This window comes from Pygocentrus nattereri, chromosome 3, assembly GCF_015220715.1.
Source record: "Pygocentrus nattereri isolate fPygNat1 chromosome 3, fPygNat1.pri, whole genome shotgun sequence".
Lineage (NCBI taxonomy): Eukaryota > Metazoa > Chordata > Actinopteri > Characiformes > Serrasalmidae > Pygocentrus > Pygocentrus nattereri.
The window spans coordinates 18566214-18581969 of NC_051213.1; the positions used below are offsets into that span (position 1 = coordinate 18566214).

A 15756-nucleotide genomic window follows, 5' to 3' on the forward strand; every position below is an offset into this window, starting at 1 on the left:
CCTCAGTGTCGCGCAGTGCTGCATCCTGTCACTTAACGAGTTTTCACGAAGTAACTATTCAGCATTTTTATCACAGTTCATCCTCAAACTTTCTTTCTCAAAGTGTGTTAATTATTAACGACCGTTAATAACAGCCTCTTCTTCCGCGTTAGGTGTCCTTCCTCCTCTGGTCGCTAACTCCAGCGCCTGAGAGCTCTCTGTGTCGGAGGCGACAAGACCCCACAACCAGGAGGAAAGCGAAAGAGAGTAAGGCGGAGGTGACCGTTACGGTTAAAACTATCCGTACCTGTCGTTGTCTCCACCCTCCACGGGTTTTTCTTTTCCCACCTTTATTCTGGAAAGCCCCACCCCCCTCACACAAACATTGGATTATGCTCTCCTGCAGGCAAGCTAGGATTGGCTGCTGCGTGTGAACTACTAGCCAATCCTAACGCAGGAGGGCGGGCTTGGCGGAATATTGGTGGGAAAAGAAAAACCGAGTTTCACACTCTGTCTTATCCCCAGGAAGGTGACCAGTTATAGGAAATTGCATTATTTGCCATTTTCTCACGCTTTAGACGTGTAATCACGATAAATTAACATGTTTTTGTGCATACGCTGAAAAAAACTAACTTTTGCGGTAGTGTTGACAGGAAAGCAAAGCGGACAAAATTTGCTTCCTTTCCTTTCCATAAGCTCATAAAGCGCCACGCAGCAGGTGAGTGACTTGCATTTCAGGCCAAGAGCCAAACCTTATGTAGGTTTCAACACTGTAGGCGGTGTGAAATGCCTGTAGCACCGCTGTATCAACAGTTGGCTTGATCCTGGTTTTTCCTGCCAAGCTGTTCAACGATTCACATTTTCTTATTCTTATCCGAGCTCATAACCTGCTTTTCATGTTTACTCGTAATGGTGCATGGTGGCTAAAAACTGAAATGAGGGTAGAAGTAGAGAATATGCTGTGACAGGGCGTGTCAGGGAATGAGGCTGGTTTAAGAAACAGTTAAATGCGTTTGGCATTGTTCTCATTTTTACACTTACACGCTCCTCTCGATGTTTGCGTTACACCTTAGGGTCGAGTTTGACAGGTAAGACCGGATTCTCTGTGGAGGGAGGGAGGAGGAGAGGGAGAGGTGTGCAGTTGCTGACACCGAGCTGCTACAGTGAGAGCTCAGTAAATGACGGACAGATCTTGAGACACGGAAGAAAAGGACTCCGCTCAGTTACTTTCCCCTCCCCTCCGGTCATCTCTTCTGTGGACCTCTTGTTCGTCTTCCCCATCTCTCTCTCTCTCGTGCAAGATGAAGGCGATGATGGTGCTGGGATTCTTGTGCGTGTGTGTGCTGATTGCTGTGGGTTACCAGGCCTTTCAGCAAGAGTTCACCATCCGCCGTCTGAGGTCCCAAATAACGTCAACCACTGAACAAGTGAAGGCGAAGGAGGACGAAATAGTGAAAGCCAAGTTGAAGATACAGCAGCTGAATGACGAGCTGACACCACTGAACAAAAAGAGGGATCAGCTGGTGAAGAAGAAGGGGGAACTGCAGAAGGCCAGTGGTGAATCTGAGAAGAGCCTGAGCACCTGTCAGAAAGAAAAGGTACTAAATGGCACATTGTCGATTATACAGTTCTAGCTGATCCCAGTCACAGGCCTCCAGTGTGGGACAGTGGCCTATTATTGGTGTCACTCATGTCTCAGCTTGAGCTTGTGTGGATTTTTGTATTTCTTAGCTTTTAAAGCTAAATGGTCTGAATTATGGGTGGTCAGTATTGAATTATTATTGCAAAGTGAGTATAATTAGACCTGTTTGAATTTAGTGCAGTGACTTTTGTAAAACATTGAATAAAAATAACTAGTTATTATAATTATAACTATATTATTGTATTACTGTATTACTATAGAATTATAGTGTTTATGTTTTGCAGGACAGATTCTGTTTCTTCTATGTTAATTTATTCAATCTCAGAAAAACTGAATATCATGATGTATGTCATGTATCATGAAAATGTCTTGAAGTATCATGATACAATATTTTCTTTCTCAATGGCTCACTCCTTTGCTTAATTCTAAAGCTCAAGAGACAAGGTAAGAAGTAAATGTTAGTTAAGTAGAAGAGAACTACAGAGAGAATTTACTTCTAGAGTTAAAAATAATCTTAAAACTATTTGGTGTAAATGGTTTAGACGTAAACAAAGTCATTCAAAGTTTTTATTGTGAAATGCTGTGATCCAGAAAATGTTATTTGCTTAGTAACCGTGCTTACAATACAATGAGGAACCAGATGTCTGAAGTGTTTAATGACTCTAGAAGCTCTTTTACAGTATAATTAAAATGTATAACATGAAACAATTACAAATAACAATTTACAACAGTTTTCAGATAAGATTTCATCCTTAAACATTCTTTTAAAACCCATTCACGATGATGAGGTTACATGCAGGACATTGTAAGGGAATGGTCCCCAGAGAATTTTTTTTCCAAATTTACCTGTTTTACCACTATAAACATGACGTATAAAAACTCAGACAGGTGTAAGTTTACTGGTAGTGAATAAAACTAGAAAAGTACCTTTCCTGAAGGAAACGCGGAATAGTTGCCCAGTGGATATTATGGAAGTCTATACAAGGAACAAGGGATAAAAAGACTACACATGTGTGGCAGTGGATTAGATCTTGGGGATCTGTCCTGAATGAGTACATGTATTTTGGTGGCTGTCGGAAAGAAGACAGATTGAGGCTTTGTTTGGTTAGAAAATTAATGGGACTCTATGAGGGAAATGAGGGATGAAAAAACAGCATGTAGAGGAGTGTGGGTCAGTGTGGCTGTGGATTAGAGCTTGGGTACCTCCCCTGAATGACTACATGCAATTTGGTTGCTGTCAGGCAAAAAATAATAGAGATTGAGAGGTGGCGAAAATAAATGTGACTATATGGGAAGGACCAGGGGTGAAAAACAACATATAGAGGAGTGCACGTCAGCAGGGCTGTGGATTAGAGCTTTGGGACCTGCCCTCAATGAGTATATACATTTTGATGACTGTCGGGCAAAGAAGTAATAGATTTTGTGGGGTGGCGAAAATGAATGGGACTCAGTGGGAGAAAAGAAGGATGATAAAATGACAGAAAGAGGAGTGCAGGTCAGAATGACTTTGGATTGGAGTTTGGGGACCTGCCCTGAGTGAGTACATGTAGTTTGTTTGCCGTTGGGTAAAGAAGCAATAGAGTTTGTGTGGTGGCAAAAATGAATGGGACTCAGTGGGAGGAAGAAGGGATGAAAAAATGAGAAACAGATGAGTGTGAGACAGAACAACAGTGAATTCGTGCTTGGCGGCCTGCACTGAGATAGTGTATGCGAAACGGTGTCGTTCAGGCAAGCAGAAGTACCGTAGATTATCATGCAATTTTTCATCCCATTCATTCTCAGTGTAAACTCAGTGCTACCTTAAAAGAAGTTCCACCTTAAAATTCAGTGCTACCTAAGTTCAATTCCACCTTAAAAGCAGTTCCACTTTAAAAAAAATCATTATGTTTTCTGATATTGCTGGGCATTAGGCTGTGAGCATGTGAGACATTGTGCTCCATGTGTGAGTTTGTATGTGTTGTGTGAGAGAGGGGCTTCCATGGCCGAGCAGCCGCATCCAAGCATTACATCACCAAGCGCAATGCAAAGCGCAATGCATGGCCCTTTCCTGTTCCATCATGACTGCTCACCAGTGCACAAAGCAAGGTCCATAAAGACATGGATGACCAAGTTTGTTGTTAGTAGTTGGAAGAACTTGACTGGCCTGCACAGAGTCCTGATCTGAGTCCAATAAACCTATAAGATGGAGTCAATTCTGTGTGTCTGTGTCAGCTGAAGCACATCTAGCAGCTTCACTTTTGATCCGAGAGAGAGAACATGCTAACATGGACCCTTTTCACAAAGAGGGTTAATTTAGCAAAGTAGTAATGCATTTTATGCAGTTCTGTGTTGGATATATTCTTTTTTTAATGCTTAACTATTTATAAACTCAAATGCTCTGTCTTTAACCCCTTCATTTTGAACTCACTTAAGAGCACCCTCTAGCAATTGAGAAACCAGGAAGATATTAAGAGTGTGGGAATTCTCTCTACAAGTTGTCTGAGGGGTACCATAATACTCAAGCACTGGGCTACAACAGCCATAATTTAGTTTTCCTGCAGCATCGTGACAAACAGCGGGAATAAGAAGTGGATGGAAGCACTGATGTAACTTCAAAAAGAGCTAAAATGCTGTATGTGTGGGATAGCTCTGTTTTAACTGCAGTCTGCTGCAGCTGCCCGACATCAAGCAGTCTGTGTTTGTCTGTATTTTGTAATATTTGTGTTTTAAGAAGAAAGAAGAACTTCAATGTAGTATGGATTTGATAGACTATGTTTATATACAGCTAGCTAGAAGCCATTGCTAACAGCAGCTATTGTCCCAGACAGGATTACTTGGCTAACATAAAGCAGCTAACATAAAGCAGTGTCACCAGCAAATGTACTCATCTTTAAAAAGCTAGTGCTACAGGCAATAAACTGTCAACGAAATAATTATTTTATGATCAGCTTCTTATGAACAGCCAACGTTAACTGGCACATTATGAGAGGCACTACATGGCTCTTCCCACATCACAAAACTAGTTAGCTAGCTAAATCAAAAAATGGAAATGAAAATGTCACAGCATATCCACGATGTTAAGATACTAGTTGCAGAAATTGTAATGAAACTAAAAGAACAACGCAGTTTGGAAGATGGCTAACATAGCTGGTTAGCCAGTTAGCTTCAAAGTTTGCTAATCTTTTGAAGCTGATGTTCCTTAAGCTGTTAATGGTAGGTTAGCTAATTAGTGCCTGTGGCCTGCTAGTCTACTATAAGCTAAAAAGAGCTTAAATGAGGTCTGTCTAATAGACTTTACATATAAAAGATTTGGTTTGCTTTACAGTGTTAGAGAAATCTCTGGCACACTGTAAGTGTTAGCCAACTGGTGCCAGCAGCTAATGAATGCTAGCTCCTGTTATTTGGGAATACAGATACAGTTAGCAATGGCTATAAAAGTTATTCTATTTTTGAAAACACAAATATTACAAAAATCGCTGACATGTTGTACAGTGACACAGAAACTGCTTGATGTGAGGCATCTACAGCAGCAGTACACAGGGCTACCACACATACATGTTAACATTAAAGTTCAATCAGTGCTTCCATCCACTTCTTATTCTCACTATTTGTCATGACAGTGCACAAAAACTAAAATAGGGCTGTGATAGTCTATCCATCCATCCATTTTCTAAGCCGCTTCTCCATCAGGGTCGTGGGGGGGTGCTGGAGCCTATCCCAGCAGTCTTCAGGCGGAAGGCAGGATACACCCTGGACAGGTCGCCAGTCCATCGCAGGGCAGACAGACAGACACACACAGACAGTCACTCACACACTCACACCTAGGGGCATGTCCAATTGGCCTGACTGCATGTCTTTGGACCGTGGGAGGAAACCGGAGAACCCGGAGGAAACGCACGCAGATACGGGGAGAACATGCAAACTCCACACAGAGAGGACCCTGGTCGCCCGGCTGGGGAATCGAACCCAGGCCCTCCTTGCTGTGAGGCGACAGCGCTACCCACCACGGCACCGTGCCGCCCCTTGTGGTAGTGTAGTGTTTGTGTATTATGGAAAAATAATATAACATTTTGACAAGGCTTCTGCAGTAAATATATGGAGTAGAAGTAAGTTTTACCCTGCTGAGGCTTAAACCGGAGGTACTCGCCGCTCTTTGTGAAAAAGAAGGAAATCGTACACAGGACAAAACATATTGGGTTCTAAACTTTTTTATTTGACATGGGATGCAATACATGCGACTTTTGTAAACCCCATCCATTCTGGCCATGACTATAGTTCTCTGAGGCGCAGCAGAGTGGCTGCCTCTTTCCTGCGAGTGGGCGAGATTTCTGCCCCCAGAATCTCTGAGCAAAGAATACTGCTTATTTGTTTTTAACAGTTTTGAAACCTATTATGTACTTGCCAGGTTTGTAGTCATTGAAATTTGGCTGAGTGGTTAATAACACATTTTTCTGTGGTGTGACAAATTGTCCCGACTAGCAATGTAATACACAACCTAAACTCAATACAAAATGATTCTGTGTCACACGTCTATCAAGCATGTAACGTCAGTACTACATATTCAGCTGATGCACACATCAGAGGCTGTACACAATAAAGTATAAATAGCTAATTTGAGTAAAATTAGACAAACTTTTTTTGCACATATTGAAGTTCTTGCTGCTGTAAGTATCTAACGAATAAAAACCAAAATATCAAGCATATTACACTGTAATATGCAAGGCAGTGCAGCACACTTAGTGGATGTGCGCTGCAGTGCTGTGATACGAACACTGTCGTTATGGTGTTGATTTGTTGTGTGAACTGAGATATTGTAACATTGGATTCTCAGAAGAAGCTTAGAAAGCTTTGAATTCAAACCTTTAATGCAGCTTTAGTAGGAATTTGAATGAACAGAATTCCAGATGAAAAGCAGTGCACTCCCACAGCTCTTTCACTGTAGCTCCCTCTCATTGCCCCCTTCACACATGCAGCCCCACCTTTCAGAATAAATCCAGAACCTATATCTAACATGTACAAACCTTTTCTAAACATCCTACCTTCCTTTTTTTTAACTAAGCGGAATCCAGGAGTGCTCTGACATCATGATGTGATCAAAAAAAAAAAAAAAGAAAGAAAACTGGCAGCCCTAGTATGGTGCTGTTGTGAGACAATAAGGCAAATTAGCAAATTATGCTTTTAATTTTTGTTTTATTTTAGGGTTCTCAAAAAACACCTAAAACTCATTTTAATGATACCATGGACAGTTTGGGAATGTATGATGGTGCTCTTGCAGTGTGCCTGAATCCAGAATTGCAGTATTGAAGTGCCCATATTATGTTAAACCAAATTTCCTTTAGTTTTTGGAATAACAGTCATTAAAACTAGGAAAGTGCATTTCCTGAAGGAAACACGGAATGGTTGTGCAGTGGTTACTATGGAAGTCTGTAGGAGGAAAAAAGCTTAAAAAAAATGACACATAGAGGAGTGAGGGTCAGTAAGTTAGAGCTTGGGGATCTGCCCTGAATGAGTACTTGAATGTTGGATGTTGTTGGGTAAAGTAAGTAATAGGGCTGAGTTTGGGCGAAAAGGAATGGGACTCTATGGGAGGAACGAGGGACAAAAAACGACATATAGAGGAGTGCAGGTCAGTATGGCTGTGGATTAGAGCTTGGGGACCTACCCTGAATGACTACATGCAAATTGGTTAATGTCAGGCAAAAAAGTAATAGAGGTTGAGTGGTGGCGAAAATAAATATGACTATATGGGAGGAACGAGGGATGAAAAAATGTCAAATAGAGGAGTCCGGGTCAGTTTGGCGGTGAATTAGTTCTTGTGGACCTGCCCTGAATGAGTACATGTACTTTGGTGGCTGTTGGGAAAAAGACAGATTGAGGCTTTGCTGGGTTAGAAAATGAATGTGACTCTATGGGAGTAATGAGGGATGATAAATCAACAAATAGAGGAGTATGGTTCAGGATGGCTATGGATTAGAGCTTGGGGACCCGCCCTAAATGAATACATGCATTTTGGTGACTTGGGCAAAGAAGTAATAGAGTTTGAGTGGTGGCAAAAATGAATGGGACTTTATAGGAGAAACGAGTAATGGAATAAAATGACAAACGAATGAGTACAGGTCAGAACAACAGTGAATTCATGTTAGGGGGCCTGCCTTGAGATAATGTATGCGAAACGGTGTCATTCAGGCAAGCAGAAGTGCCGTAGATTTGCATGTAAATTGTCACTCTATTCATTCTCTATGGGACAAAAAAATCCATTGCTGCAGATCAAAAAGTTGTATACAAGTATGCATCACACAATCGGCCCGGACAATCTGGAATTGGAACGGTGTTGATATCTCTAAAACTGCGGGATGAGTTACGCGGAAAAGAAACAGCAGATAAATAAGAATAAAAGAGAAGAAGAAGAATATAAATCAGATAATAATATAGTTATAACTATAATAATATGTAAACCAAATGTATCATTCACTACCTAGTCGATACAGTCCATATATGGAAAAGATTCTGCAAAACCAGCCTGTTTTTAATGACATTGTTTCTGTGATGTCACAAGAACCAACTCATTTACATCTGTCCACCTATCAGCCTACAGCAGTTTAGCCCCACTCATTCATATTGACGTTATAAGTAATGTTTTCACTCAGAGTGCTTTAGTATGTATAGCAGTCTTAAAGACAGAGTAACAAAACAGACTGTTTAATTCTAAGGGTTGAAGTGAGGTTGGAAAATAAATTACGTAAATTATGGTACACAAAGCTACATAAAAGTTGAAATATGGGAAAAATGTAGGATATGGGCATTTTAAGGCATGCAAACTTTAATTTTCATATTCAAGCCCTTCACTTTCTTCTGTATTGACTACTTTGTTATATTAAATGTGTAGTAAACACTTAATCTAAAGTTTGTAATTTGGCACATGCTTTATTTGCAAGGGACTGGAAGTCAGTGTTTATGCTTAGAATTGTCAGGATTGATTTATTTTTTTGGATTCAGATTAGGTACTGGTAACGTTGAGCATATTAAGATTATTTGCTTTCATCCTGAGTTGTAAGGTGCAGTGAACAGTAGACTCTAGTCAGTTATTAACAGCTCAATGCCTGCTATAAAACTGCTGTGAAGTGTGACCTGACAACATTAACAAACAAGCACAAGCACACACATTTACTCTTCTCTCTTGGTGTTGCATAAAATTTGCATATAGGTAGCACCTCATTTGCGTGCATGCTGAAGTAACACTGACTGCAATAAGAGCATAATGAGCATAATTGTTCCTCTTCAGAGTTTGCTTTAGCATTTATAATAGCACTTTCAGAGTTTGCGTCACGGTGTATGTACAGAAGATCTTAGTCATTTAAACCTGCCCTGAGTCGTTATTCAGAGTCAAGATGAACACTAGCCTCAAGCCTTGTGAAAGACAACATTGTATCAATGTGAAATAAATACTGTGGCAGAAACAAGACTCCACAGCTTTCACCCTCTGCTGCACAGAGTGCCTGTGTTGTTTTTGTCTGTACTTTGGGATGTAGGGAGGGTTCATGTATGTGGAGTTAGGAATAGAGGTGAGAAATATAATAATTTACTAATAATAAACCATGCCACAGTACATTTTCTAATTGTACTGTGGTTATTGTCAGTGCTTTTATAACATTGAACAACTGCATGTGTCATAAAAAAGGTCACTACAGAGGGCCTATAAACAACATCCGGTATAGTCCCGGGACTAGACACTTTAAAAGCAAACAGTGTTTTGTTATGAAACGTGTTTTCTGCTTCATCCTAAATAACATAATACATTAATTATTGTTTTTGTTTAGTAGGAAAGGTATAATAGTTTTCACTATACTTGGCGCATGAGATGAGTTTTTGAAAAATTAACATATTTATTATGACCAACACAACAAGATATAAAGCAAGCATTTAACATTGTCTGTGTTTTCTGCATGTACTGTTGTGTGAAAAAGCTCCTGGAACTACGTAGATGCATGAACAGTTTTTAAAATAGTAAATAATTATCCTAATAATTTTTGTAAACTAGTAATAAACAAAGAGCTTTTAACATACAACATACACACTAATTTATATTACAAAATCTAAAATAAACAAATGGTTGACATGATCAAGGTCACTGATGAAAAAAGAAATATATTGCCATATTATATATTACATAGATATGTTTGAAATATTATACATATTACAAACATTTTATATGCTAGGCCATTGTCATAGACAGAAATCATGTTTCTGAAACCCAGGAAATGTTTAGTTTTTTGTTTGGGTCTGATGATAATAAATGTTAATTTTTCAAAATCTTGCAGACTTATGCCTCATTCCATTGTCCAGCACACTGGTCAGTGAAATCCATTGAGATCACAAAAAAAGTCCTAATTAAACACAATAGTGTATTTCTAAAGAATAAACTAAGATCTGATTGCATTTTGTAATGCAAGACTTTATTAAATTTATCATAGGCATAAGCATAGATAGATAGATAGATAGATAGATAGATAGATAGATAGATAGATAGATAGATAGATAGATAGATAGATATTTTATTGATCCCGAAGGAAATTTAGCAGTCAGTGGCAGACACCCAACACTATACAGTAACCGTAAACAGGTGTAGACATATAACAAGAATAAATAAACCAGATCCTATCTACAGGCACATATACAAATAGAAATAAATAAATAATACAACAGTCTGTGATATATATAACCTGAGATGAGAAATGCAGTGCAATAATGACTGTACAAAAATGTACAGGTGACGGCATATAATGACCACAGAATGAATAAATAAATATAAATAAATATGTGCATATATTGTACCAAATAAAGTGTCTAGTGTCCAGATGTGCAAGATGCGCAATGAGGTATGCAGAAAGTGCTCTATGTGTAGCACACTGTCTATATGTGCAGATGAATAGATAAAACACAAGATAAGCATGAGATTCAGATTAAACCCCCCCCCCCCCCCTTCTCTGCTGGTCCCCCTGGGAAGAGTTGAAGAGCCTGATGGGACAAAGGACCTCCTGAATCTGTTGGTTGAGCAGCTCTGTGACAGCAACCTGCCACTAAACACACTCCTCCTGTCCGTGATGATGGTGTGCAGTGGATGGCCATCATCCTCCATAATGGAGAGCAGTTTGTGTAGTGTCCTTGTCTCAGCCACTTTGACCACAGAGTCAAGTTCCACACTGACCACTGACCCCGCTCACCTGACCAGCTTGACCAGTCGCATCTCGTCTCTCCTTTTTATGCTTCCTCCCCAGCACACCACAGCATAAAAAAGACAGCAAGCAACCATGGTCTGATAGAACATCTGCAGAGGTTTCCTGCAGATGTTAAAGGACCTCAGCCTCCTCAGGAAGTAGAGCCTGCTTTGACCCTTCCTGTACAGGATGTCTGTGTTGGCTGACCAGTCCAACCTATCATCCAGTTGCAGCCCAAGATTCCTGTAGGTCATTACCCTCTCCACTTCAACCCCCTCAATAGAGATTGGCTGTGTGGGTGGCCTAACCCTGCGGAAGTCCACTACCATCTCCTTGGTCTTGGCAGTGTTCAGAAGCAGGCTACTACCACAGCACCACTCCACAAAGTCCTTCACCAGGGTCTTGTACTCCCCCTCCTGCCCTCCCCTTACACAAGCCACGATGGCAGTGTCACCAGAAAACGTCTGCATGTGGCACATCTCAGAGTTGTGTTGAAAGTCTGAGGTGTACAGTGTGAACAGAAAGGGGGGAAAGTACAGTCCCTTGTGGTGCTCCTGTGCTGCTGACCACAGTCTCTGATGTACAGTCCTTCAGCCTGACATACTGAGGTCTGCCAGTGAGGTAGTCAGTAATCCAGCAGACCAGGTGTGGATCCACTTGCATGTTAACCAGCTTGTCTCTCAGTTGGAGGGGTTGAATGGCGTTAAAGGCACTGGAAAAATCAGAGAACATAATGATCACTGGATATTAAACTTCAAATTTTGTGCATTTAGAAACAAATGTCTACTAATTCATTTTTTATCCTTTGCAAGAAGGACCTTCTAGAGAATATACAGAAGCATTTAGGAAATAAAAACAGTATCACTCAGAAACATTGTTTGATTTGGTTTTGGAGGTGGCGAATATCTCGCCAGCTGGCATATTTGTTTATGTCAAGATAAACAGAGAGAACGTTCAATTAAATAATTATTCAGTACAAAGACTGAGTTCTGTAGAAACACAGTTGAGTGTGGGGACATACCCGCTTCTATAGAGCTACAGTACCTGGGAACAAAATGTCAATATACTGGACGTTTGGAATGAGGAGATATGAGTAATAGTAACTATAGTTGATATCTACCCATTATGCCCATTATGTTTTTGTAGTCTTTTTCAAATGTGAGAAATGACAACATAATGTGTGATCACAGATCTGTACCATACCACACTCCCCTGTGGAGAAATGCCATTAACCTACACTTGTATGAATATAGGTGCCAGTAATGGTTACTTGAGAGATGCCATGGAAGAACCACTTCTGGTCCCCTTAATTACCATGTCTAAATAAGAGTTTAAATAACCTTTATATAATGTAAAGACTCCATTTCTATTGTATTATAATTTTTTTATAATATTCTCCACTCTAACACTTCATCCTTTTACCACTATCACCCTTTGATTTGGTTTCTTAGAGGTCAGTCTGCTTTATTGAAGCTGTAACGCCGCTTCACACATATGTTGTAAAAGGACTGATAGAACTGAACTGACTACTGTGAATGTTTATTTCATCACAGAGTGTTGGAGGTGCTACATCATTTTCTGAGAAATATTCAAATGATCTGGTATAGACTGCACCGTAGCAGAACATATTGATGGTGCATTAATTTAATCTCCTCATCTCTCTTTGTTCTCTGCAGACTGACTCTGAGAAGAAAAAAACGAAAGCTACTGAAGCACGTGAGAAGCAAAAAAGTAAGATATTGGTTTATGCCTCATTGTTTTTGAACATAATCTCTGTATCCCACTCTCTGTACTTGGGACAATAAAACAGAAAGCCTGTTGAACCCCCAACCTAATCATGTTTTTTTAGTAAAACAGACTACAAAACAACAAGCTGTCAGAGAGATGTACTGGAAACCTCTCCTCAGTATGGCCTACGCATGCGTGTTCTATGTGTCATGCAGTCAAATATAAGCTAGAAGATTAAAAATCATCCATATTTTCAATTACTTCTTTTCTGAGACCTTACAAGATTTAAGGACTCATGCTACTGTTCTTTGTGATGTTTGGAGAGTGATTGTTCTTTTTGAAGGACACTGTGACATGAGATAAGGACTTGTTTATGCCTGTCTCCAATCTGTCCTACTATGCATAGGGCTACTATGGTACTGGGTGTTTCCATCATTGTATAAGCAGCAGAAACACCACAAGCTGTTGGGTAGTTTACCACAGCATAACTAAGATAAAAATGTATGAAAAAGACCCAGTCAGTTGTAATGTAGTAAACACTTTTGGTGTTTCCTCCTAGTTATACTAGTGGAAATACTCAATACCAAAGACCTCAGCTATGTCTACTGGGATGGACAAAAACAAGTCCTTATCTCATGTCACAGCGTCCTTCTCAAGGAACAATCACTCTACAAGCGTCACAAAAAAAAAAAAAAAAAAAACATCAGTACAAGTCCTTAAATCTTTCAAAAACTTAAATGAAAGTCACCAGTATGCCACTCAGATAGCTTTCTGTCTTGTTGTCATTCATATTAACACATGACTAGGTGTGCTTGGATTGCTTATTAGAATTATGATTATTAGGATGACTAACGTATGTGAATTTGCATAAAAGATTCAGGGTATGTGAGTGAGGGGTGTCACCAGTACATTGCCAGTCTTCACAGAGGCTAATAGAAGCAATAGAAGCTAATAATTGAAATGTCGCAAAAACTAATAATATGAACAGTGCTGGGTTTCCACCAGCTCTGTGCAATAAACTTTCTAAAGGTACTTTTAATTTTTTAGTACCTGCTTTTTGCCATATTTTATAGTTTTGATGGTTCAAAATAGTTGACCAGTCATAGGGCGCTTCTGTTCTAATTTTCGTTATTTATGCAGCAATTGTGATTCCACTGTAATTTTTTTTACATTCCATTTTATTGGCAGAAATTGTATCATTAATTTTATCCAAAATAAGCATACCAAACTTAAATGAATTTTAATGATTTGGTTTAGTATTTATGTTTCTTATTTTATTCAATGTCAAAATATGCATAAAAAGAAGTATATGGAAGTCTAGTTTGTGTTTTGTTAACAGATTTTCTGTTCCTTTGTTAATCTGATGTGTCAAATTAGGTTGAAAAGTTAGATGAGTTTGGAATAATCCTTTAAAGGATGGTTCCCCAGACATGACTTAAGGCAAATTTGTGACTAAATTGGAGTGTCATTGGTGATTCACCTCACTTCTCTTTAGTGTGCATATGCTTAACCTGGGTCTGGATATTTGTCTTAAACTGTCTAAATATCTAGTTGACCAAAAGGCTGAGGTGGAGAACACACAGGTGGAGGTTCAGAATCTGCAAAAGCAAATTCTGGACAGAGATGCCAAGATCTGTGAGTTTGTGGATGCAGACAAAGAGGAGGGAAGGTGAGGACTGTACTCTCATTGGTGAACTCATGTTCAGTGCTGCAGTAGTTCAGGAGACACAGTTTACTGGATTTATGTGTTGCATTAAAATGAATGGGCATACAGCAGACAACTGTATTTCTGTAAACGACCTGAACTATTTGAGGAACAGTGTTCAGATTTTAGTGAGTTTAATGATCCTGGAGAAAGCATTTAATCATTTTCTTGCAGTCTGTGCTGTTAATGAATATGTTGCTGTCTTTAATCAAAAGCAGGCCATGTTTATGTACAGTAGCAAGCTTCTGTCATTCAGCATGAATTACAATAGTTATGATTTATAGTTTCAGCTTAAGTACCATTAATCTTGTGTTGTGTTTGCACAGGAAATTGTGTGAGGGCAAAAAGGCTGCTCGGTAAAGTATGATGAAGACAAAACGTAAACTCAGGAAAAACTCTTCCTCTCAACAGTGTATTAATGTACAGCTTTTCTTCTCCATGTGTTGTTCTGAAGAAAACCAAAGTAATGGAATTCATTTTGTAATGCAGAAAAGAAACTGTAGTTTAAATAATAAAACTTGCTTTGTGGTCTATTGATGCTGTTATTTTATGACTGTGATCTCCAGTAACACTCATGAATATAGAATTGTTTTTGATATCCATCTGAAAGAAGTGATTGCATAAAAGCAATAATATCCTACACTCTTGAACAGGATGTGTTAGTTTACAAAACACTTTTGTGCCAGGCTACAAGAATATGGCATATTATTGCTGTCAGAATAAAACATTGTGTCTGCATTTTGTTTGCTTTTTTCTTTTTTTAAGCATAATTTGAAAAATACCACCTGCCCTTAAAATGGAAGACAAACAGAAATGGCCATAAATGACACAGGACAAAATCTTGTAACATTTAACTTACGTTGAAAGTTAAGAATGTTTTTACTTCCACTGTCCAGTTCATTTTTTTAGGTTTTGCTCTGACAGTGACGATATGTCATGATACAGAATGTATAATTAGAGTACGTGGTTATGTTACATATCTGAACACATTGCCTGCCTTAAAAACATACTGTCTGTGTTAAAAGAACACAAAATGTGTTCTTAACTGGACATAAAGACTGGGTTAAAAACTTTACATTTATCTTTAATAGACAAAATCCTCCATAAAAATATGACTTTTTCAGCTACTGAAGCATCTTCTGGTTTTTCATTACATCACTGTGCACCAATAAAAAAATGCACCAAACACTTAGTCAATAAACATACACTCAGGATCCTCCTTGATGCTGTGTTTCACTTAGAAACATGTGAAAAAAAGTACATGATAATTTCAGAATTACTTCGACATTAAAACAACAGCTTTGAGAGTGTGTGGCTGATGGGTGATGGAGTTGAATCAACAAGGCAGGTATACAATTTCCTATGTTATGTTAATGTGCAACCCTGATCTTATACTCTATTTAATGAAACAACAATTATTCTTAGTGGTGATGGTTGGAAGCAGATGTCTGAAGAGTTTAATGCCTCTAAAAGCTGTAACAAAATTATTACACAAACTGGTTATTAAT

The 15756-nt window shown here is 39.0% G+C and overlaps 1 protein-coding gene across 2 annotated transcripts; it reads left to right on the forward strand.

Moving 5' to 3' along the window:
• The first annotated feature begins 6 nt into the window (after positions 1–6).
• si:dkey-87o1.2 (uncharacterized protein LOC796684 homolog) lies at positions 7–14986 on the forward strand. Of its 2 annotated transcripts, XM_037537265.1 has the most exons (6): positions 7–50; positions 153–246; positions 1053–1577; positions 12492–12546; positions 14095–14212; positions 14575–14986. In XM_037537265.1, the coding sequence occupies exons 3-6, from the start codon at positions 1281–1283 to the stop codon at positions 14606–14608; spliced, it is 504 nt and encodes a 167-aa protein (XP_037393162.1). In that variant the 5' UTR covers positions 7–50; positions 153–246; positions 1053–1280; the 3' UTR covers positions 14609–14986. The 2 variants fall into 2 exon arrangements, with proteins under 2 accessions (XP_037393162.1, XP_037393161.1); XM_037537264.1 differs by lacking the exons at positions 7–50; positions 153–246 and adding an exon at positions 463–697.
• Positions 14987–15756: the final 770 nt, after the last annotated feature.